The following is a 21,102-nucleotide window of genomic DNA, read 5'->3' as shown; positions in this document are numbered from 1 at the left end:
ACCTATGTCTTATTTTGATTTGGCGGTATTGTGGGATGAAGCGGCTCGGACCAGCCTTACATGTCCACTTACATGAGACCGGTTCCACCGACTGACATGCAACTTGTTTTGCGTAAAGATGGTTGGTGGGTGTCTGTTTCTCTCACTTTAGTTGAATCTAATTTGACTACGACGGTCCTTGCAGAAGGTTAAATAGCAACTTGATAATCACCGTTGTGGTTTTGCATAGGTAAGAACGGTTCTTACTAGTTGCCCGTAGCAGCCACGTCGGTGAGTCATCAGCACCCTCTTCTATACTTGTGGGTCATCAGCACCCTCTTCTTCGAGTCCATTGTCGGTCATCTCTTCGTCCGGCCCCATGTCATTATTGACTGCCCCTTCGACGTCCTCGTCGCCATCTTCACTTATCCACCGAGTATAGCCATCCATGAAACCAGTCATGAGTAGGTGTGCCTTCAAACGTCCATCATTAAAGGGGCCGAGCCAGACTCCTCCTTTGCATCTTCGACACGAACATAAAATCACCTTCCAGTTATTTTCATACATGTCGTGCACCGCGGATCGCAAGTATCTTTCCACCATCCTTCCACTAACCTTCATGATCGCCTGCATGCTATAAGCAAAAGAATTATAGGCACGCATGCATGCATTAAAGTAAAAATCAACATCACCTTCACTAAAAATAGGACATATTGAGTTTGCCCGAAATCACCTAAACGAAAATAAATTGACATTTCGGCAAAACATAGGCAATTCATGTCACGCACATTTCGGCAAATACACATAGGCAACTCATGCCATGCACAGTTCCGTCATATTGCACAATTCGGTCAAATTGCACACGCGTGCACACACACACACACACTCGAGCAAATACACATAGGCAACACTTCTTTTTACTCACCTATCTTGAAAGAGATCCGAGCACGGTGATGAGGCAGGTGTCGCTAGTTATAGGGATATAAAATGGACAAAGATATTTAATTCTCCTTTCTTCATTAATGAGGGGAGATAGATAGCTTACTTCATTAAATGAGTAGGTCTAGATAGTGAGGTAGATAGATCTAACTAGTGGATAAGGAGAGAAAGAGAGAGCTAGCTAGTGAGACAAGGCTAGGAGTGGAGGGGGCAAGAGACATATGAAAGAAGGGAGAGAAAGTGAGGAAGGGGGCATTAATGGAGATGATGGAAGGACAAAGGAGAGAGAGGGAGGAGTGGGAGAATTGAAGGAAGAAATCAAGTGGAAGAGGAAGGAGAAGGAAGGGGGAGGGAAAAGGTGGCAGATATTTTGGCATGCGAGCTTAGCAGCAACGCGGGAAAGAGTATGTGCTACTACTACACAGTAGCTGTAGCGCGAGCCTTATGACCGGCGCTGCTGCTAAATGGGGCCCACCAGCTAGCCTGTTGTACGGGTAGTGGCAGCGCGGGCCATATGACCCACGCTACAGCTACCTGGTTAGTTGTAACGTGGGGCTTATGGCCCGCGCTGCTATTATGGCTCGACCCGAGGGTACCGTTGGGCCCACTTAGCAGCAGCGTGGGTTGTGGCCACCCGCGCTACTACTACGATGTACCTGTAGCGTTGGGATTCGACCCTCGCTACTGCTACCTAACTGCGGTGTGGGGCACTTACCCATCGCTACTGCTAGGCATCTACCTATAATGTACTCCCTCCATTCCTAAATATAAGTCTTTTTAGATATTCCAATATGAACTACATACGGATGTATATAGACATAGTTTAGAGTGTAGATTCACTCATTTTGCTTCATATGTAGTCCATATAGGAATCTCTAAAAAGACTTATATGTAGGAACGGAGGGAGTATTTCGTAGTAGTGCAAGGACAGGTATCTCAGTGCCTCTGTTGCGCCCGGTAGTTTAGGCTAGGTTTTTTAATCCTTACAGGTGCAACGCTCAGAGGGATGATGGCGTATCTTCTTTGAGTTTGTCTTCCGCGCTTTGACCCCTCCACCCCCGAGTTCGTCCGCCTGAACGGAGTCGATAGAACTTCGGCCTAGATTTCTACAGTCTCTTAGGGGCAACGAGGTTCGGGTTTTTTGTCGTATGTACCCGATGGTGAGATTTGGTGTCAAGTGCTTCAGATTTAATCTAGACTTCAAGGGCGACAACTGCGGCTTTAGGACGCTGGTCCTTAGAGGCACATGCATAAAGCCATCGATAATGGGAAGCAGCGAAGCCACGCGTAGGCGGCCTATTGTGGCGGTAGAGACCGGTCGGTGATCTAGGAAGCTTGATATGATTTTTATTATGTTTGTGATCTAGGAGTAATTCTTATGAATTGTTATAATAATAGATGTGGGATTTTTTTTAACATGAAAAAGTTGCCGTGGAGGTCGGGGATCAGAGGCCGTAACTACCCCAGTCTAACGCCGGGACCCGTTCGTCGGCTGCTTTCACTCCACGCGCTGCCAGCCAACTACCAGCCCATTTATTTCCTCATCCATTCGCACTCTCATCTCCTTGCCTACGTCAGTACGTGGGAGTCCATTCTCTCTTTCAGTTGGTGGCCTGGTGCCGGTGCTTGAACGCATGACACTGCGCGTGCCGCTCCGAGTCTGTTGGTGTTGAACGCTTCCAGTCCAGCTCCGCGGTTGCTTGGTCCGGATACGTGCATCTCCACGATCTGGTGCTATTTGTAAAGCCGGACGGATAAGGCGGCTTTAATTGTTCTTCGCATTCGCTAGGGTGGTACTTCGTGATACTTTAATAGGCTCAAGGAGAACAAAGACTACCGATACACTCCCTCCGTCCCATAATATATGTCAAAAACATTGTTATATTACGAAATGGAGGAAGTACTTACTTTCTCCGTCCGAGTTTATTTACCCCTTTGTATTTTTGATCAAATTTGATCATAAATGTAACAAATAAAATATATAATATATACTACAAATATCATTGAATTTGTATTTAAAATAGTTTCTTGTGGTATATCTTTTGTAGTACATACCTTATATTTTATTAGTTAATTTTAAGATCAAAATTTGAGCCAAAATACGAAGCGGGCTAATAAACCACGATGGAGGAAGTATTCATGCTTGAGATACCTAAACAAGTACCCTTGCCTAAGAAGATTGCAATGGACATGGTGATTTTTGGGTTGCTGCAACATCTAGATGCAGCGCACTGACCTGTGGTGGATGGTTAGGAGGACCCTGGCATCCCAGACCACCAGGATTCAAGTCATGTTGCTCGCATTATCCTATATTTATTTCAGAATTTTCAACGATGCGCGTTCAATAGAAAGAGGCGTTCCCGTCGACTATGAGGTCGGTGGGAGGAAACGTTCCCGTACCACGATGCGACTGTGGTGACTTCGTCAATGTCAAGATAATATGCCGGCCTAGTATCTCGGAGTTGCTCACAAAGGTATAATCTACGTGTGTATGTTCATAGGGATGAGTGTATGTGCACATATATGATTGCCTGCACCTGTACTATGTTTTTAAAAACCATCTAGAGGAAACGGGAAGATTCTCAAAAAATGAGATTCCCGGACTAGTCTCTTGGAAGCATAGCTTGAAACAGGATTTCCAGGCATCGGACCAAAGCAAAGAATGTTGATTGTTTGGATCAATGGATAGACTCTCTTAACTAATTTGAACTAGAGTCTTATTATTTATGTTTTCATGCTGGAAAAATAACTAGTGGGATAGATGATGTCGCCATATTTTTTTTGCCTCTTTTCTTTTGTACATATATATTTATTTAATGAAAATTACCGTAGAACAATTGTTCTACGGTGAGGGGGAGGGGGGGTGGTGGATTGCCCTGTCCATGTGGCAACTGACTACTCAGTATACTCTCCCTCTATTCTAAAATATTTGGTGTATTAATTTTTTGAAAAAATAGAACTTCTCTATGTTTGACTAAGTTTATATACACAATTATCAATATCCACATTCATTATACCAATCATGAAATATACTTTCATATGTTTGGTATTCTAGGTGGTGATGTTGTTTTAATAAACTTGGACAAACATAGGAATGTTCGACTTAAAAAATTATTAAGAAACCTTATATTTTAGGAGGGAGTATACTGAATCTATAAATCTTAATTTCATAAAAATGTGATCATGGATGATATTCAAATTTGCATCTTTAGAAAGAACTATTTCCTTGCATTTTGTTCCTTTCTATTAAATTGTTTGTCATCAGCACGGCTGCGTTTGCCATCGTCATAGCTTTTAAATGATCTGATACGATGAACCTCTGTACTAGCACATTTAACTGTTTCTAGTCCAAGTGTTAGAAGCTAAAATTTAAAGTTATATCATGGATAACAAAGTAAAGAATTGATGAGTCTTTTTGCGGGGTATATAATAGAGGTATCTAATTGTATGGTTTTCTTGCGAGTAAGCTCAATTAGGCTTTAGCCGATCTGAACTTCGACAAAGGTCAAGATTTTGCACAAGAGGTGTGGAGAAAGTGGGGAGTGCTCATCAACTACGAAGAAGGTAAAGATCTCCAGGAATTCATTCTGGTGGCGGAATTTACCCGCTCCAAGATTCGTCTCACGGTGGATTCGGTAGCCACCATTCTCCTGGCGTCTTTTGGTGATCGAGCATCCTTGTTTAAGGTCCAATTACTCCAAAATTGGTCCTTTAGATTCTCCGTCTCCTCCAAAGAAGTGGGTTTCTCGATCATCAAAGGAGGCAATATATCACTCCCTGAGCTCAACAGCAATTTCCTTCTTTGGGGTTCGGGAGGGCCAAATTCATCATGGGAGCTTGATCAATATCTCCAAGAAAAGGAAGATGAATGGACGCATGTTTTTCGTGATCATCCTAGGAAATCTTACCTTCAACCTCTTAGATCTCCTTCCATTTACCGGATCCATGATCGAAACCAAGGCAATTCCAGGGCAGATCATGCTCATCATAATCAGACCCAATCTTCGGACCGTGGTCGCCGCGTAGTTAATATGGCAGTTAATGGAGTTAACGTGGGATCACCGTCTATTCAAAATGCGGCACCTGGGCTTTTCTGTGTTCGGTGCTTGCTATCGGGCCATCTTCGGCCCAGCTGCAAAAATCGTATCAAGTGTCGCGCATGCAAGAAGTGGGGGCACATCGCTCGTGACTGCTACTCTGTTGGGCTCAGTTCAGCTGGTATTGTCCCTCAGGCCCAAACCCAGAGCCCACCTATTCATCGACAGAATCCCACTGTTCCTGCAATTACGACTAATCAGCCGGTCATACATCAATCTTTTCAGGAAAATAGCGGTGGCTCCGCGATTTTGCCTCCTTCAGCTGGTATTCTCCATTACGCCGGCTCCTCCACTTCCATCGCCCAGAGATTACTTGCCGCAGTATCCCAAACAAATGCGCCATCCCCATCCACCAACCTCTCCCTCCGCATCCCTCTAAGCTCGGGTGAATCGGCAATGGCGAATTTCCCCTTCGACCCTATGCCGTTCATCCCTCACGGCCACCAGCGTCTCGACGTGGCTGGTCGGCCGGCGTGGGTCCGCATCTTGACCGACCCTGTACCAGCGTTGCATGAGGAGTGGGCAATTGCTATGATTGTTCTTATGCCCAACCTGCATGTCCAGTTCAACACCATCCGCGAGGTATTAACTGATTTCCTCACCGATGCCAAACAGCTTGGTTTCTAAGAGATCTCTCCATGTCCTTTCGGTCAAGCTTTCGTTAGGCTCAACAATGTCTTTGACAGAGATGAATTGGTTAAAAATAGCCCTCATCAGTTCACTGATGTGCATGTGATTTTTGAGAGGCACAACCAAGGTCTGAATTGGAGGCGGTTAGAGCTCAGTAGAGAAGTTTGGATCTTGCACTGTGGTTTCCCTTTGGATAGAAAGAGTATTCATGAGATTAGCAATGCTGTCAACAAGTTTGGCAAATTTGTGATGTACCTGTGCTAACCAAATGGTGAAAGTCAATGTTGAGGAGTTCAGAGATATTCCAGCCAGTATAGTGATTGGGGAAGGTGATGACACTGCTACTCTCCCTGTTCCAGTAGTGATTTGTAGGATTCCATGTTGGGCAGAGTAGCTCCTGATGAAAACCCAATTCCTCCTTTTGGCAGCCCACACCCAGTCCCACTACAAACAAATTTTCATCAGAATCAGCACAATCATTTTCTAGGCCCACTCCAGCATCATGAACAAGAGAACAATGATCAGCCTCCATAGCATGACTTGAATCTCCAGCTTTCTCCTAATAATAATGCTCTGGTGGAGGATGATGAAGAGGAACCAGAATTACCTGGGTGGGGCCACTGGGCTCTGCCTGCAGAGAATGAGATAGTGGACCAGGAATTACATGCATGAGAGTTTATGAATCTCAATGAGATTATGGAGCCCATGGAGGAGGCTCGGGAGCAGCAAGGAATAATTGGGCAAGGAAATAGTAACATCACAGTGTCCCAGGAGCCCCCAAATGACAGTGCTGAGACTGCTGCCTCTGCTAATGGGCCTTTGGCGCCAGCCCTCCCTGATTTGAATTTGGTGGTTGGGCCACGACAGCAGATAGATCCAGTTCCAATCAGGGCCCATGAGAATCAAGATAATGGGCCTCTGTATGAAGATCCTAGTCTTGTGGCCATTTTGCAGCAACACTCCTCTGAACCAATCTATTCTGCTGAAGATCCAATGCAACTGGAAGTATACAATGTTGTTACCTATGTCAACAAGCAGATTTGCCCTATTCTTGCAACATCTAGTCAGACTCCACCCACAGGAGGGACTAGCAAACTGCTTCAATCCATGGAAACTAGAGTTGTAGCTCAGAACATTGATAAAAAACTGAACATTGTTGAGGACAGAGGCATTATTTTGGAGGAGAACAGAGTATTACCTGCAGTAGAACATAACAGAGAGATCTAACAGCCTACAACAGAGCCAAACAGAGAATCTCCTCTTCCTGAGGCACAAGACAATAGAGAAGTCCCCATCCCAGCTGATCAAAAATCAGGTGACTCTATCTCTGAAACTTCTGCACCTCCTGGGTTTTCCCAACATATTTATCTTCAGAATTTTCACTCTACTAAGAGCTCTACAACCCACAATTCCCCAGATATACCACTAGAAGAACTACTAGGAAAGGAAGGAGCCCTCACTTGGGAAACTCATTTTGCTCCAAAAGAGAACATCAGGGACATCATACAGGTACCAATGGAATGGGTAAACTTTCTATCTGTCACTTTTCTTTCTCCTGATAAATTTGAGTGGACTAAGAAATTTATTAAGTCATAAGTATGGGAGATCATTGCTCAAAATAAGGAGATAAAGAATTTCCTGCCTTTAGCCATCCTAGAAACATGCCCAGATTATAATAATATGTTCTGTTTGTAGAATCCTCAGGATCAGGAAAATACTCCATCTGCTAAGGGAGATTCTTAGGAAATATCTGCCTCCTCAACATCAGCTCTGCATCAGAATAGGAAGAGGAAAGAAAAGGGTCCATTGGTGGACACAGAGGTAAGAAGGAGTTGCAGACTGCAACAATTGCAAAAAGGATTTAAGAAATTTGTTTGTATGGAGAAAGAATGTTTAGCATGTCATTCTATGCCTCCTTCCATCCCTACCAAAGTTATTAAAAACTTGAACACCTCTTTTTGCAAGGTGGATGCTCAGAACATTGCAGAGGAGAAAATTTCAAACATCCCCGAGAAGGCAAAGACCAACAACAAGTCTAAGGAAGGAAACATGGTGCCCAAGGGGGGTAGCAAGTCCAAGGAGAGCAGCATGGTGTCAAAGGGCACCAGCAAGGCTCTGAATTAATCTAGCTAGTTCAATGGGACATGTAATAGACTTGTTATCCCTTTTTCTTTTGGTCTTTTGGGTCTCTAGTAACAGCTCACTAAAGAGACAGACTATGATGCTTGGTTCTCTGAATGGAACAGTTATGTTATGTTGTATTTTGCATAAGTTCGAGCCATATATGACTATAATATCTGTGAAATGTTCGAAATGTTCTGAAATGTTCCTTGTTATGTTGATGTCGGTTAGAATTCCAGGGAGGTAGTCATCCAGTATATATGCTTCACATTCCTGTTACTCCAATCTTTAGATCATGGCTAGAAACTGGCATGTTTTAAATTGGAATATCAGGGGCCTTAATGATCCCAAGAAATGGGATGCTATATCAAATAAGATTGAGGAGTCAGGTTGCTCGGTCCTATGTTTACAGGAAACAAAAAGAGAGGCTTTTGATCAATCTTATCTCAGAAACTTCTGTCCCAAAAGACTCTAAATTTGAATTCCTTCCATCCATTGGAGCTTCTGGAGGAATCCTCACTGCTTGGAATGATAGCCTTTTTCTGGTCACATCTTCCATCAAAATGCCTTCTCTCTCTCAATCAAATTCACATGTAAACTCAATGGTACTGAATGGATACTGACTAATGTCTATGGTCCTTGTATACCTGAGGATATACTTACCTTCCTAGATTGGTTTCAGACCTTCCAAGTTGATGATGAGATGAATTGGATGATTATTGGAGACTTTAACTACATCAGGTACCCACAAAAACAGGAATAGGGAGGGAGGAAATATTAATGACATGCTACTATTCAATGAAGCCATCAACAGACAAGCACTTGTTGAAATACCACTCAAGGGCAGAAACTATACCTGGAGCAATATGCAAGATGCCCCACTGCTAGAGAAACTTAATTGGTGTTTTACATCTGAATCATGGGCTCTCTCTTTCCCATCAACTATGGCCATCCCTCTAGCTAAAACAACTTCAGATCATACTCCTGTTCTCATCAAAATTGGCACCACAATCCCTAAATCCCATATCTTCAGGTTTGAAAACTTCTGGCTTAAACATTCACAATTCAAAGAGGTGGTGAAGCAGATTTGGGAACAAGATATTCAGGAAGTGGATAGTGCCAAATGTATTGCTGCAAAATTCAAACGGCTCAGGAAAGGGCATAAAATTTGGGCCAAGACTGTTTCTAATATGAAGGCCACCATTGAGAACACAAACTTCATGATCTTATGCTATGATGTCATTGAGGAGTACAGAGATTTATCTAATGAGGAAGCCAATGGTAGAGTCATCTTAATTGAGCACTTGAGATAGATTAATGAGCATCAGAGGATATACTGGAAACAGAGAGCTACTATTAGGAAGATTAAAATGGGAGAAGCAAATACAAAGTATTTCCAAGCTAAAGCCACTATTAAGCACATGAACAATCACATTGCTATTTTAAGAGATGAGGATGGTTTTGAACGTCAGGATCATCAAGCCAAAGCAGTATTCTCTTCAGAGCTTTTAAAAACAGAATGGGTACTGCCTCCAAACCTGAGAACCCATTGCTTCTGCACACTCTACTCCACCAACCATTGGACCTCTTAGAGTTGGAGATTCCTCTCACCAAAGAGGAAATTGATGATGTGATTAAACATATGCCTGCAGATAAATCCCCAGGTCCGGATGGTTTTAATGCTAAATTTCTTAAGGTTTGCTGGGACATCATTGCTCCTGACTTCTGTAGGTTAATAGAAGATTTTCATAAGGGGACTATTAACATTTAGAGCATAAACTACTCTTTCATCACACTCATTCCTAAGAAAGATGCGGCTATTTTGCCAAATGATTTCAGACCTATCTCTCTCCTGAATTGCACACTGAAGATCATCACCAAGCCGTTGGCTAATAGACTGTAGAAAGTTATTCTCTCCCTAGTGCACCAGAATCAATATGGTTTTCTATTCAACAGATGCATTCAGGATTGTTTAGCCTGGTCGTATGAATATATTCATTAGTGCAAACAGTCCAACTGGTTCTATTGAAATTGGATTTTGAGAAGGCTTTTGATATGCTTAATCATGGTACCATTTTGGAAATTTTGGAAGCCAAAGGTTTTGGGAGCAAATGGATCAAGTGGATTAAGATGATCTACAGTACTGCACTAGTAGAAAAAGGGGTTTTTGCCCGGTTGGTAAGGCCCTTTAGTCCCGGTTTTTGAACCGGGACTAAAGGGTCGTTACTAATGCCTCTCCCCTTTAGTCCCAGTTCTTACACCAACCGGGACTAAAGGCCGCGGCCACGTGGAGCTCCACCTTTAGTCCCGGTTGGTAACACCAACCGGGACTAAAGGAAATTTTATGATTTTTTTTAATTTTTTTTGAATTTTTTTTTTGAATTTTTTTTTATTTTCAAATTTCTAAATTATTTTAACCTCTAATCTCTAATCATCACCCCTCATCACTGCTCAATTTATCCTCTAATCTCTAATCACCCCTCATCATTCCAAATCATCTAACTTCCCGAACGGTCACCCATCCTCCCACTCCCCCAGCCTGAGCACGCTTAACTTCCGGGTTCTATTCTCCCTCGTTTCCAAGTCTGCACTTCTTGTTTTCCTGACAATAGTAAGATGTCAATCCTATTAACCCTCGGGAATTTTGCTTGAGCATGAAGTGACACATTTCACTGTTTGAGTTTGAAACTATTGTTTAAAAAAAATTATTTAGTAACACTAATATTTCTTGAATAATTAGTTTGGCCATTGTTTGACCACAGTTTGACCAGATTTGTGACGCCCCCGATTCAATCGTACACTAATCATGCACGCAAACGTGTACGATCAAGATCAGGGACTCACGGGAAGATATCACAACACAACTCTAAAACATAAATAAGTCATACAAGCATCATAATACAAGCCAGGGGCCTCGAGGGCTCGAATACAAGTGCTCGATCATAGACGAGTCAGCGGAAGCAACAATATCTGAGTACAGACATAAGTTAAACAAGTTTGCCTTAAGAAGGCTAGCACAAACTGGGATACAGATCGAAAGAGGCGCAGGCCTCCTGCCTGGGATCCTCCTAACTACTCCTGGTCGCCGTCAGCGGGCTGCACGTAGTAGTAGGCACCTCCGGTGTAGTAGGAGTCGTCGTCGACGGTGGCATCTGGCTCCTGGGCTCCAGCATCTGGTTGCGACAACCAGGTATAGAAAGGGGAAAAGAGGGAGAAAAGCAACCGTGAGTACTCATCCAAAGTACTCGCAAGCAAGGAGCTACACTACATATGCATGGGTATATGTGTAAAGGGCCATATCGGCGGACTGAACTGCAGAATGCCAGAATAAGAGGGGGATAGCTAATCCTGTCGAAGACTACGCTTCTGGCCACCTCCATCTTATAGCATGTAGGAGAGAGTAGATGGTAAGTCCACCAAGTAGCATGGCATAGCATAATCCTACCCGGCGATCCCCTCCTCATCGCCCTGTTAGAGAGCGATCACCGGGTTGTATCTGACACTTGGAAGGGTGTGTTTTATTAAGTATCCAGTTCTAGTTGTCATAAGGTCAAGGTACAACTCCAGGTCGTCCTTTTACCGAGGGACACGGCTATTCAAATAGATAAACTTCCCTGCAGGGGTGCACCACATAACCCAACACGCTCGATCCCATTTGGCCGGACACACTTTCCTGGGTCATGCCCGGCCTCGGAAGATCAACACGTCGCAGCCCCACCTAGGCTCAACAGAGAGGTCAGCACGCCGGTCTAAATCCTATGCGCGCAGGGGTCTGGGCCCATCGCCCATTGCACACCTGCATGTTGCGAGGGCGGCCGGAAGCAGACCTAGCCTAGCAGGCGTTCCAGTCCAATCCGGCGCGCGCCGCTCCGTCGCTGATGTCAAAAAGAGCTTCGGCTGATACCACGACGCCGAGTGCCCATAACTGTTCCCGCGTAGTTGGTTAGTGCATATAGACCAAATGGCCAGACTCAGATCAAATACCAAGATCTTGTTAAGCATGTTAAGTATCCGCGAACGCCGACCAGGGCCAGGCCCACCTCTCTCCTAGGTGGTCTCAACCTGCCCTATCGCTCCGCCACAAAGTAACAGTCGGGGGCCGTCAGGAACCCAGGCCCACCTCTACCGGGATGGAGCCACCTGTCCTTTCAGCCCCCTCATCAGAATCACTTGCGGGTACTCAACGAGCTGACCCGACTTTAGTCACCACATGTGTCATGTATATAAAGTATATAGTATATACCCGTGATCACCTCCCAAAGTGATCACGGCCCAGTAGTATAGCATGGTAGACGGACAAGAGTGTAGGGCCACTGATGGAACACTAGCATCCTATACTAAGCATGTAGGATTGCAGGTAAAGGTAACAACAGTAGTAGCAAGGACAGGCTATGCATCAAGATAGGATTAACGGAAAGCAGTAACATGCTACACTACTCTAATGCAAGCAGTATAGAGAATAATAGGCGATATCTGGTGATCAAGGGGGGGGGCTTGCCTGGTTGCTCTGGCAAGAAGGATGTGTCGTCAACACCGTAGTCGAACCGGGGGTCGCCGGCAGTCTCGGGGTCTACCAGAAAGAAGTAACGGAGGGGGAACACAATAAATAACAGAGCAATCAAAGTACAACATGGCAATGCGCGGTGCTAGAGGTGACCTAACGCGGCAGTAAGTGATACTGGTGAAGGGGGAAAACATCCGGGAAAGTATCCCCGGTGTTTCGCGTTTTCGGACAGATGAACCGGAGGGGGAAAGTTGCGTGTTTGCTATGCTAGGGATGTGTAGCGGATGAACGGGCTGTGTATCCGGATTCGTCTCGTCGTTCTGAGCAACTTTCATGTACAAAGTTTTTTCATCCGAGTTACGGTTTATTTTCTAAGAATTATTAAAGTTTTAATTGATTTTCTAGAATTCCAATAATTCAAATTAAAAGCAGAATATACTTTTGCCACCTACTGCTATTCTAGCCCGTGTGTATGACAGTGGGACCAGTACGGTGCTGAGTCAGCAGGGTCAACAGTCAACATTGACTGGGCTGACTGGTCAAAACTGGGCTGTGGGGCCCAGGTGTCATTGGGTCATTTTTCTAACAGATTGCTTAAATCAACCCAATTAGTGGTGGGGCCCTGCTATCATTGACACATTAAGTTAATTACAAGTTAATTAGCTAATTAAGCAATATTTCTTCGGTTAATTAATCCGTTAATTAATTAATCTATTTAATTATTATTTTTAAATAACCAGGGGGCCGGGCCCCACTAGTCAGTGGGCCAAAGGCCAAACTGGGCGGGGTGCTTAGCAGGCGCGGGCATGGGGTTGCCCGGTCAGAGGCCGAGCCCGGGCGCGGCCGTGGAGAGGCCGGCCGGCCGGAGCTGTGCCCTGCAACGGCGAGCCGAGGTAGAGGCCGGTCGCGGGAAGGCGGCGCGTGTGCGCAAGGGCGCAGCGAGCAGCGCGCGATGGGGGGTTGAGCGGGAGGCGCGACACGGGCCGGCGGGGCGGGCGCGACGAGCGCCATGCGGGGCTGGCACAGCAGTAGCGGGCAGCACAAGCGCGTGCGTGCGGTAGGGGGTAAGGGAAGGACGAGGCCGACGGCCTCACCATCGTTGTAGATGAACGGGGGCGGCGTGGCTCGATGAAGCTGTGCGAGGAGGGGACGATGACGCGGTCCGGCAGCGTCGTGGCTCCGGCGAGGGGGACTCCGAGCGGCGGTGGCCTCGGGGCCGAGTCCCAGTTCCAGATCGACATCGGCGCGCGGACGGGCGTCGGGAGAGGTGGTGCTCGATGCTGGTTGGCTGCAGCCCCAGCGGAGCGATGGCGGTCTTCGGGCGCGGGGGTGCCGGGTGGAGGGGATCGAACAGGGGGCGCCCCTCCTCTGTGTGTCGTGGGTGACGGCGCAGGGAGGGAACGAGGGAGAGTGGGGATCGTGGGGGGGGGGAATGGGGTGCGGTTAGGTTAGGGTTTGGGCTAGCGGGGAGGTTATGGGGGGAGTGGGTGGCCGGTTGGGCCTGGCCTGGTGGCCAGCTGGGCCACGGCCCGGGGGGGCCCTTTTAGCCTCTGTTTATTTTCTATTTTTTTCTTTTTTTTCTTTACAGTTTTGTATTTTTGTTGATCTAATAAATGAGTATAGTTAAATGTGCCACTTAGCACCTAAATACTAGGCAAGGTTTTGAAGTAGCACAGAAAGTTCCAAATTATTTTGAATAGTTTAACTATTTGTTTAAGTTGAAATGGTTCAAATAATTACTGGTGATTTAGTTTAAAATAGGTTAGGGCCACCTTTAAATATTCAAAAGAGGTTGGCTCCTACATGAGAAACAGCTAGGGAATATTTTCAACCCATCGAACATTTTTCCTTATCAGTTTGAAGAAATAAAATTTGACTTGTTTTTGGAATTTGAATTTGAATCGGTTTCGAACTAACGCAAAATTAGCAACAGTAATCAAAGTGATGTGGCATCATTAGCGGAGGGTTACTGTAGCTTAAATACCCGGGCGTCACAAGATTTGACCAAAATTCAAAATAACTGAAATAATTATTTAGTAACACTAATATTCTAGAATAATTAGTTTGACCATTGTTTGACCATAGTTTGAAAAAATTTCGATTTTTTCCACTCTAGATCTTAAAAGCCCCGTAACTTTTTTTCTGTTAGGTTTTTGAGGATTTTGAAAATGTTTAACGGGGTTTCCCCATTAAATTCGGATGTAACTTTTCGAGTAGATGATTTTTCATATAAAAAACTTTTCCATCCGAGTTCGTATGCAAAAGTTATGCCCATTTTACAAATTCTCGAGAGATTTTGCAAAAAAGTCGAAAATTCATGTTTGTAAATTTTGCTAACAACTAGACCACATATCACATGGGAATCTTATTTTCTTTTATTTTTTTGACATTTCTATCATTTTCTTTTAGTTTTTGTGAAACTGAAAAGGCGGTCCACCGGGGGGCTAGAGTTTGAAAATGGGACCTTTAGTACCGGTTCGTGCCATGAACCGGTACTAATGCCTCAAAGCCCATTAGTACCGGTTGGTGGCACCAACCGGGACTAAAGGTCTAACCTTTAGTCCCGGTTGGTGCCACCAACCAGGACTAATGGGTATCGCACCCTTTAGTCGCGGTTCGTGGCACCAACCGGGACTAAAGGGCCCAGGTGAACCGGGACTAATGCCTTAGCCGCACGAACCGGGACGAATGCTCACATTAGTCCTGGTTCGTGACTGAACCGGGACTAATGTGAATACTGCCCTATGACCAAAGCCCTGTTTTCTACTAGTGCTGGTTTTTCTTCTGTTCTACTTAATGGGGTCCCAGGAAAACAGTTCTTGTGCAAATGTGGAGTCAGACAAGGTGATCCCCTGTCTCCTCTCATCTTTGTAATAGCAGCAGATATTTTACAGACAATGTTGAATGAGGCAAAAATAAGTGATCTGATCTCAGCACCATTTATTCACCAGTCCAGCCAAGATTATCCCATTATTCAATATGCTGATGATACCATTTTGATAACAAATGCAGATGCCACTCAACTTCACAACATCAAGAACTTGTTGCTCCACTTTGCTGCATATACTCGCCTCAAAGTAAACTACTCTAAGTCCACAATGATCTCCATCAATACTCCTGAGCACAAGATGCAGAATCTCTCAAACCTTTTGGGCTGTTAGATAGGCACTTTACCACTGCGGTACCTAGGCCTTCCACTCAGTCTCAGCAAACCAAGGGTTGAAGATTTCATGCCACTGCTAAAAACAGTAGAGAACAGACTGCTGAGTTGCTCAACTTTGCTATCTACTGGTGACAAGCTCACCCTCATTAAAATCATTTTTCTCCAGTCTGCCCATTTACTTCATGTGCTCCCTTCAGATTCCTATTACAGTGGTGAACCAACTTCATAGCTACTTCAGAAACTGTTTTTGGAGGAAGTATGGATCTCAAGACAGAGGAGCAGTACTGATTGCTTGGAACACTGCTTGCCAACCCAAGGCTAATGGGGGATTAGGCATTTTAAGCATTGAGGTGCACAACAAGGCTTTGCTATTGAAACAAGCGCACAAATTCCTCAATAAGGAGAATATTCCATGGGTTAGTATCATTTGGGAAACATACTATCAAACATCCTTGCCTGGAGAGAGAATGGTAGGCTCCTTTTGGTGGAAAACTATGCTCAAACTTCTGCCCCTCTACAAAGCATTTGCTGTTTCTTTTGCTCATTCTGGCAACACAACACTTTTCTGGTCAGATTGCTGGTGGGATCGGCCTCTCCACAACAAATTCCCTAAGCTTAGTTCTTTCAGAAACAGCAACATTGTTTCCCTTCAGCAAATTCTAAACACAAAAGATTTGGCATCTCATTTTTACACACCTTTATCACAACAAGCATTTCTACAGTTTAATACTCTCCAAGAATGCTTACAAGAAAGAAGTGAAATGCAAGGAAGTGGTAGATGGTCAATTATTGGATACTCTAGAGGATATTCATCCATTCAGAAGTATGCTCGCATGATGGGACCCAGTAAAGTACACTCTTTGTTCCAGGGTATTTGGAAATCAGCTTGCCGCCTGAGACACTAGATTTTCTTTTGGCTGCTTTTACATGGTAGAGTCAACTCAAGGAATTTGCTTCATAGAAAATCAATGGTCCTGGACAGCTACAATTGTGCACTCTGTGCAGACAATACTGAGGAAACAAACATGCACTTATTCTGGGACTGTCCATTTGCTTTGCTTTGTTGGGATAAGATTATCCCGAATAGGAAAAGAGGCATCTCGGTTATTGATGATATCCAATTGGCTCTTCAAGATCTGCCCCAAAGCATATCCCTAGAGATTATCATCATGGGATGTCGGGGTATCTGGTCGGTCAGGAATGACAAAATTTTCAGACATGCTGCCTCTCATGTATAAGGATGGAGTTACTATCTTCAGGAAGGGCTCAAAGCAGTGCAAATCAGATCAAAACAAGCAAAAGCGCAAAGGATCAGGACTTGGATCGAACAACACTGTTAATTTCCATGTTTCATAAAACTGGTATTGGTTGAAGTTAGGCGTGTTTCTCGATGTAATTTGTAAATATTTATTATTAATGAAAATACCATAGAACAATTGTTCTACGGTCAGTGCTTCAAAAAAACAATCATATATATATTTATAAAATAAAATTTAACATAATCACAAACTGGACCTAAGCCATCTTAATGATTAATATCACCACTTTTTTCATTCGACACGTGAGCATAAGGTTCCTAATTTATATCCGGCGGTTAAAACATGGGCCTTTTCCATAAGAAAGCATAACACGTTTATGAACAGACATCCCTATTTTCATTTTTTTTAATCTTCTCATGACAGGGGTTACAAAGCTAAGCTGTCAAGGTTCAGTAGGGCTATGAAGACCTACGAATGTATGAAAGGTGATCGTGCCATACTGTGTCATTTTTGTCAAGGTATAAGTGTATATTTTGACAAAAATATCTTACAAAACCAGGTGAAAGTTTTACAAATAATTTTTTTTGAGAAACACAAATAAGACGTAGGGCCTTCAGGAAGACATACCCCCCCCCCCCCCCCCCCAACCCCAAACACGCACACACGACCAACCCAAGAAAAGCTTGACCGCCCAGGACCTGTTTGGAAAAGAGACGTCTGGCGAGGTGTAAACCGTAAGAACGTTCAAGGAGTTGAAAGCCAGCAGCCTCTTCTGCATACTTCAGCAGTGACCGAAGTCTTAGCTTCCTTGGGCAACAAAATTACCCAGCCATGGTCCCTCAAAAACAAAATTGACGTCTCCGGGGCCAGTCCAAGGTTTTGGTACATATATATAAGAGGGAGCGTAACCTCCCCTGAGGTGTTCATCGACAGCCACCACAGCCGTCTCACATAAGATTTCTCTCACCTCTCGACACCTTCTGCGTTTCCTGTCGCCTCCGGGGAAGACTCCAGTTCTTGGGTTGCTGCTCCGAGACCACCAGGTGAGGATCATGGAGTTCTTGCTTTGATTGCTTAGAAGTTGACCCAGTCCTGTTCTTGGTTTGTGTTCTCGCTGGGGACTGGAATCGGTCCAACTCGAGGCCTCGTAGCAGGAATGTTTATTTTGACTCTTGAGTTCTATGGGTGTTTTGACATTTGAAATCCAGCTGGTTTTGTTCTAAAGATGGATTCTAGAACTCAAATATTGGTCTCAGTTCGTTTAGGTCACAAATGCACCTATGCACTATCTTGTTAGAGCTGCTGTGGAGTTCCTGAAAGTCCGGGGTCATTTCAGCCGGCTGCTTGTTGTTGGTGCTTTATTCTTGTCTGACCGTTGACCATGTCACAAGAGCAGATTTCTTCTTTTCAATTCTCTTCCAAGTTGATCAAAATCACTGTTTCACATGAAATTAATTCAGATTCTCCCAAATTTTCAGGAGAAGGTTCAGTTTATGGGATTGTATCGTCGCTCGTGGTCTGAAGTTCTTGGCACAGAGATCTCCAGTCCGAGGACACACAAATTCGACATGGTTAACAAAATCCCAGCTCCTTGGGATGAACAGAAGAAGAACATGACACTGAAATCACAAGGCCAAGAACATCTCTTCTCCAAGGCTACACTGATGCACTCTGTGAGTTTCAAACAGTGGCGAGGAGGAGAGGAATCCACAGGTTCAGTTCAGAATAAGAGCAAACAGAGCCTGGTAAATGGCATCCAAGACCGACGCAACTCTGACGCATTGAGCCCCAATGTTTCATCCAGCCCCAAATGTGAGCTTGATGCCGCAGCCGTGAAACTTCAAAAGGTTTACAAGAGTTACAGGACCAGGCGAAACCTCGCCGACTGCGCAGTCGTCGTAGAGGAGCTATGGTATGTATCAGTTTTTCTTCGGTTCTTGTGCATTGGAACAGCTAGTTTAACATTCAGAAGTTATAGAGATTTTAACTCTTACCGCAGGTGGAAAGCACTGGACTTTGCATCACTGAAGCACAGCTCGATATCATTCTTCAACGGCGGAAAGCCCGAAACGGCGGCGTCGCGGTGGGCGAGGGCAAGGACAAGAGCGGCTAAGGTGACTAACATTCACTGATTCATCGAACTGCCTTCCTGGTGCCCTGTATTTTCATCAAACTTGCAATTGAATGACGCGATTTTGTTTGGTGGTTCAGGTTGGCAAGGGGTTATCTAAGAACGGGAAGGCTCAGAAGCTGGCATTGCAGCACTGGCTCGAAGCTGTAAGTCACATGCTACTTAACTCTAGCACTAAACTAAGATCAGTAGGTACCAGTGTCCTACTGTCTACTGAGATTGTTGCAGATTGTTTATTACTAATGCTGCCATTTTATGCCTTCGGACAGATTGACCCTAGGCATCGATATGGGCACAATTTGCATATCTATTATGATGTCTGGTCCAGGAGTGAGAGTACGGAGCCCTTTTTTTATTGGTGAGTAAGCTGAGCTTATTATGCGTATTGTCTAGGCTTTAAATTCGCGCAAATTTTGGGAAGCTAGTAGACCAAATAATATGCTAACTGTTTAACATAATCTACAGGTTAGACATTGGGGAGGGCAAAGAAATAAATCTTGAGAATTGCCCTAGGAGTAAACTTCAAGGGCAGTGCGTCAAGTACCTTGGACCAGTATGTACATCAACCTAACACATCAGAAAAGTAACATTAAGTGTTGAATAATTGAGAACATCATCTGATCCTCTTTTTTCATCTTTTCAACAACAGCAAGAGAGGCAACACTATGAAGTTGTTATTGAGGGTGGCAAACTTATGTTCAAACAAACCGGGGTTCTTGTGCACACTTCAGATGACTCCAAGTGGATTTTTGTCCTCAGCACCACAAAGGCATTCTATGTTGGCCACGTAAATGTTCTTTTTCTCTACACACCGCTTCGCGTATGTACGCAATTCCTAGTCAAAGATACAATTCGCTGCATTGGTTCTGACGTTTTCTTCGGCTCTGGCCTTGACGATGTGCAGAAGAAGAAAGGATCGTTTCAGCATTCCAGTTTCCTAGCTGGTGGAGCCATAACATGTGCTGGACGATTGGTGGTCAAAGATGGAATTCTGAAGGTATGTTCATGTAACCATAAGAATTAAGAAACATCAAACATGACTAGGAATTAATATCACTTTTTCTTCTTCTCAAAATACCTGACGGTGCTCCATTTCTTCAGGCAATATGGCCATACAGTGGCCACTACCTTCCAACGGAAGACAACTTCAGAGATTTCATTCGCTTCCTACAGGAGAACGACGTTAGCCTCACCGATGTCAAGGTAAATACCAGATCATATCCATATCACGAGATAGATAATTTCCTTACAAGAATTACTACTGCAAGTAAATCATCAGAACTGTTGCAAATGACGCGTGATTTGTTTCAGAAATCTGCTATCGACAAACAGGACGAGTACCCGTTGCTGAGCAACTCTGAGACTCAGCCTGAACATGTTGAGAATAACGATGCAGCAGGTGCCGCTGCTCAAGATCTGACCGAAGTTGAGATAGACGGCGTCCTCACCGGCGAGGCATATCATGGATTGGCCGACCACGGTGACATGAGCGATGCTGAGGAAGATGCCCGCACTCCGGTGGACTCCCACACCACCGACACCGAAGAAGAAGAAGAGGTCAATAATATCTCAGAGCAGCGACCGCCGGCGAGTGTCGATCGTAGCAAGAACCATCAGACATGCCGGTGGTCGACGGGCACCGGTTCACGCATCCGGTGCGTGCGCGACTACCCGCAGGACCTCCAGTCCAGGGCCCTCGAGCACGTCAACCTCTCGCCCAGGCTCGCCGGCTCGCCGTCGAGGAAGAGGGACCCGGTGCCCTCGCCGCGCCCCAGCCCGGGGATGATACTCTCGCCGAGGCTCGCGTCCGTCGGGTTCCAGCCCCGGACGGTGTCTCTCACGCTCCCAGACTTCAAGAGGAGCAGATTGCAGTGAACAATCCTGTTTTCGCGTAGCAGATCAGGAATTCAGACAACAACCGGTCCTTTTTTTTTTCTACACCGGCAAATTTTTTTTTTTGAATTCTTTGCAGCTGCTGCGTCAGCACAGATTCCAAACAATCGGGCAGTGATTCTTTGCAGCTGGAACCCGACTGCAATGAATTTGTGGTGTTTTTTTTTGAAATTACTTTTTCTACACAGGCAGTGATTCTTTGCAGCTGCTGCGTCAGCACAAATTCTAAAAAACGCTACGTTAGCCGATTTCATTTTTTCCAGTGCATTAGAATGAGCCAAAGGCGCGGCGTCGCGCCGTCATCATCCCTCTGTCATCGGAGTCAGGCAAAACATACGGTAGAAGACAACAGAAAAGTCGTCGTGTTAAAATCTCACAGGACCAAC

The 21,102-nt window shown here is 44.8% G+C and overlaps 1 protein-coding gene across 3 annotated transcripts; it reads left to right on the top strand.

The window, feature by feature from the left end:
* Positions 1-17,480: 17,480 nt before the first annotated feature.
* Positions 17,481-20,843, top strand: LOC109752789 (IQ domain-containing protein IQM1). Of its 3 annotated transcripts, XM_045233391.2 has the most exons (10): positions 17,481-17,735; positions 18,171-18,604; positions 18,692-18,806; positions 18,904-18,969; positions 19,093-19,181; positions 19,289-19,376; positions 19,473-19,610; positions 19,728-19,820; positions 19,925-20,026; positions 20,135-20,843. In XM_045233391.2, exons 2-10 carry the CDS (start codon positions 18,186-18,188, stop codon positions 20,696-20,698), a joined length of 1,674 nt encoding a protein of 557 aa, XP_045089326.1. In that variant the 5' UTR covers positions 17,481-17,735; positions 18,171-18,185; the 3' UTR covers positions 20,699-20,843. The 3 variants fall into 3 exon arrangements, with proteins under 3 accessions (XP_045089326.1, XP_045089325.1, XP_020167281.1); XM_045233390.2 differs by having other exon boundaries at positions 17,484-17,735; positions 19,473-19,820; XM_020311692.4 differs by having other exon boundaries at positions 17,484-17,735; positions 18,904-19,181.
* The last annotated feature ends 259 nt before the right edge of the window (positions 20,844-21,102 follow it).

Source organism: Aegilops tauschii, chromosome 1, assembly GCF_002575655.3.
Source record: "Aegilops tauschii subsp. strangulata cultivar AL8/78 chromosome 1, Aet v6.0, whole genome shotgun sequence".
In the NCBI taxonomy this organism is placed as follows: Eukaryota; Viridiplantae; Streptophyta; class Magnoliopsida; order Poales; family Poaceae; genus Aegilops; species Aegilops tauschii.
Note: the sequence above shows the minus strand (reverse complement) of the source record. Positions and strands in the feature narration are given on the sequence as shown.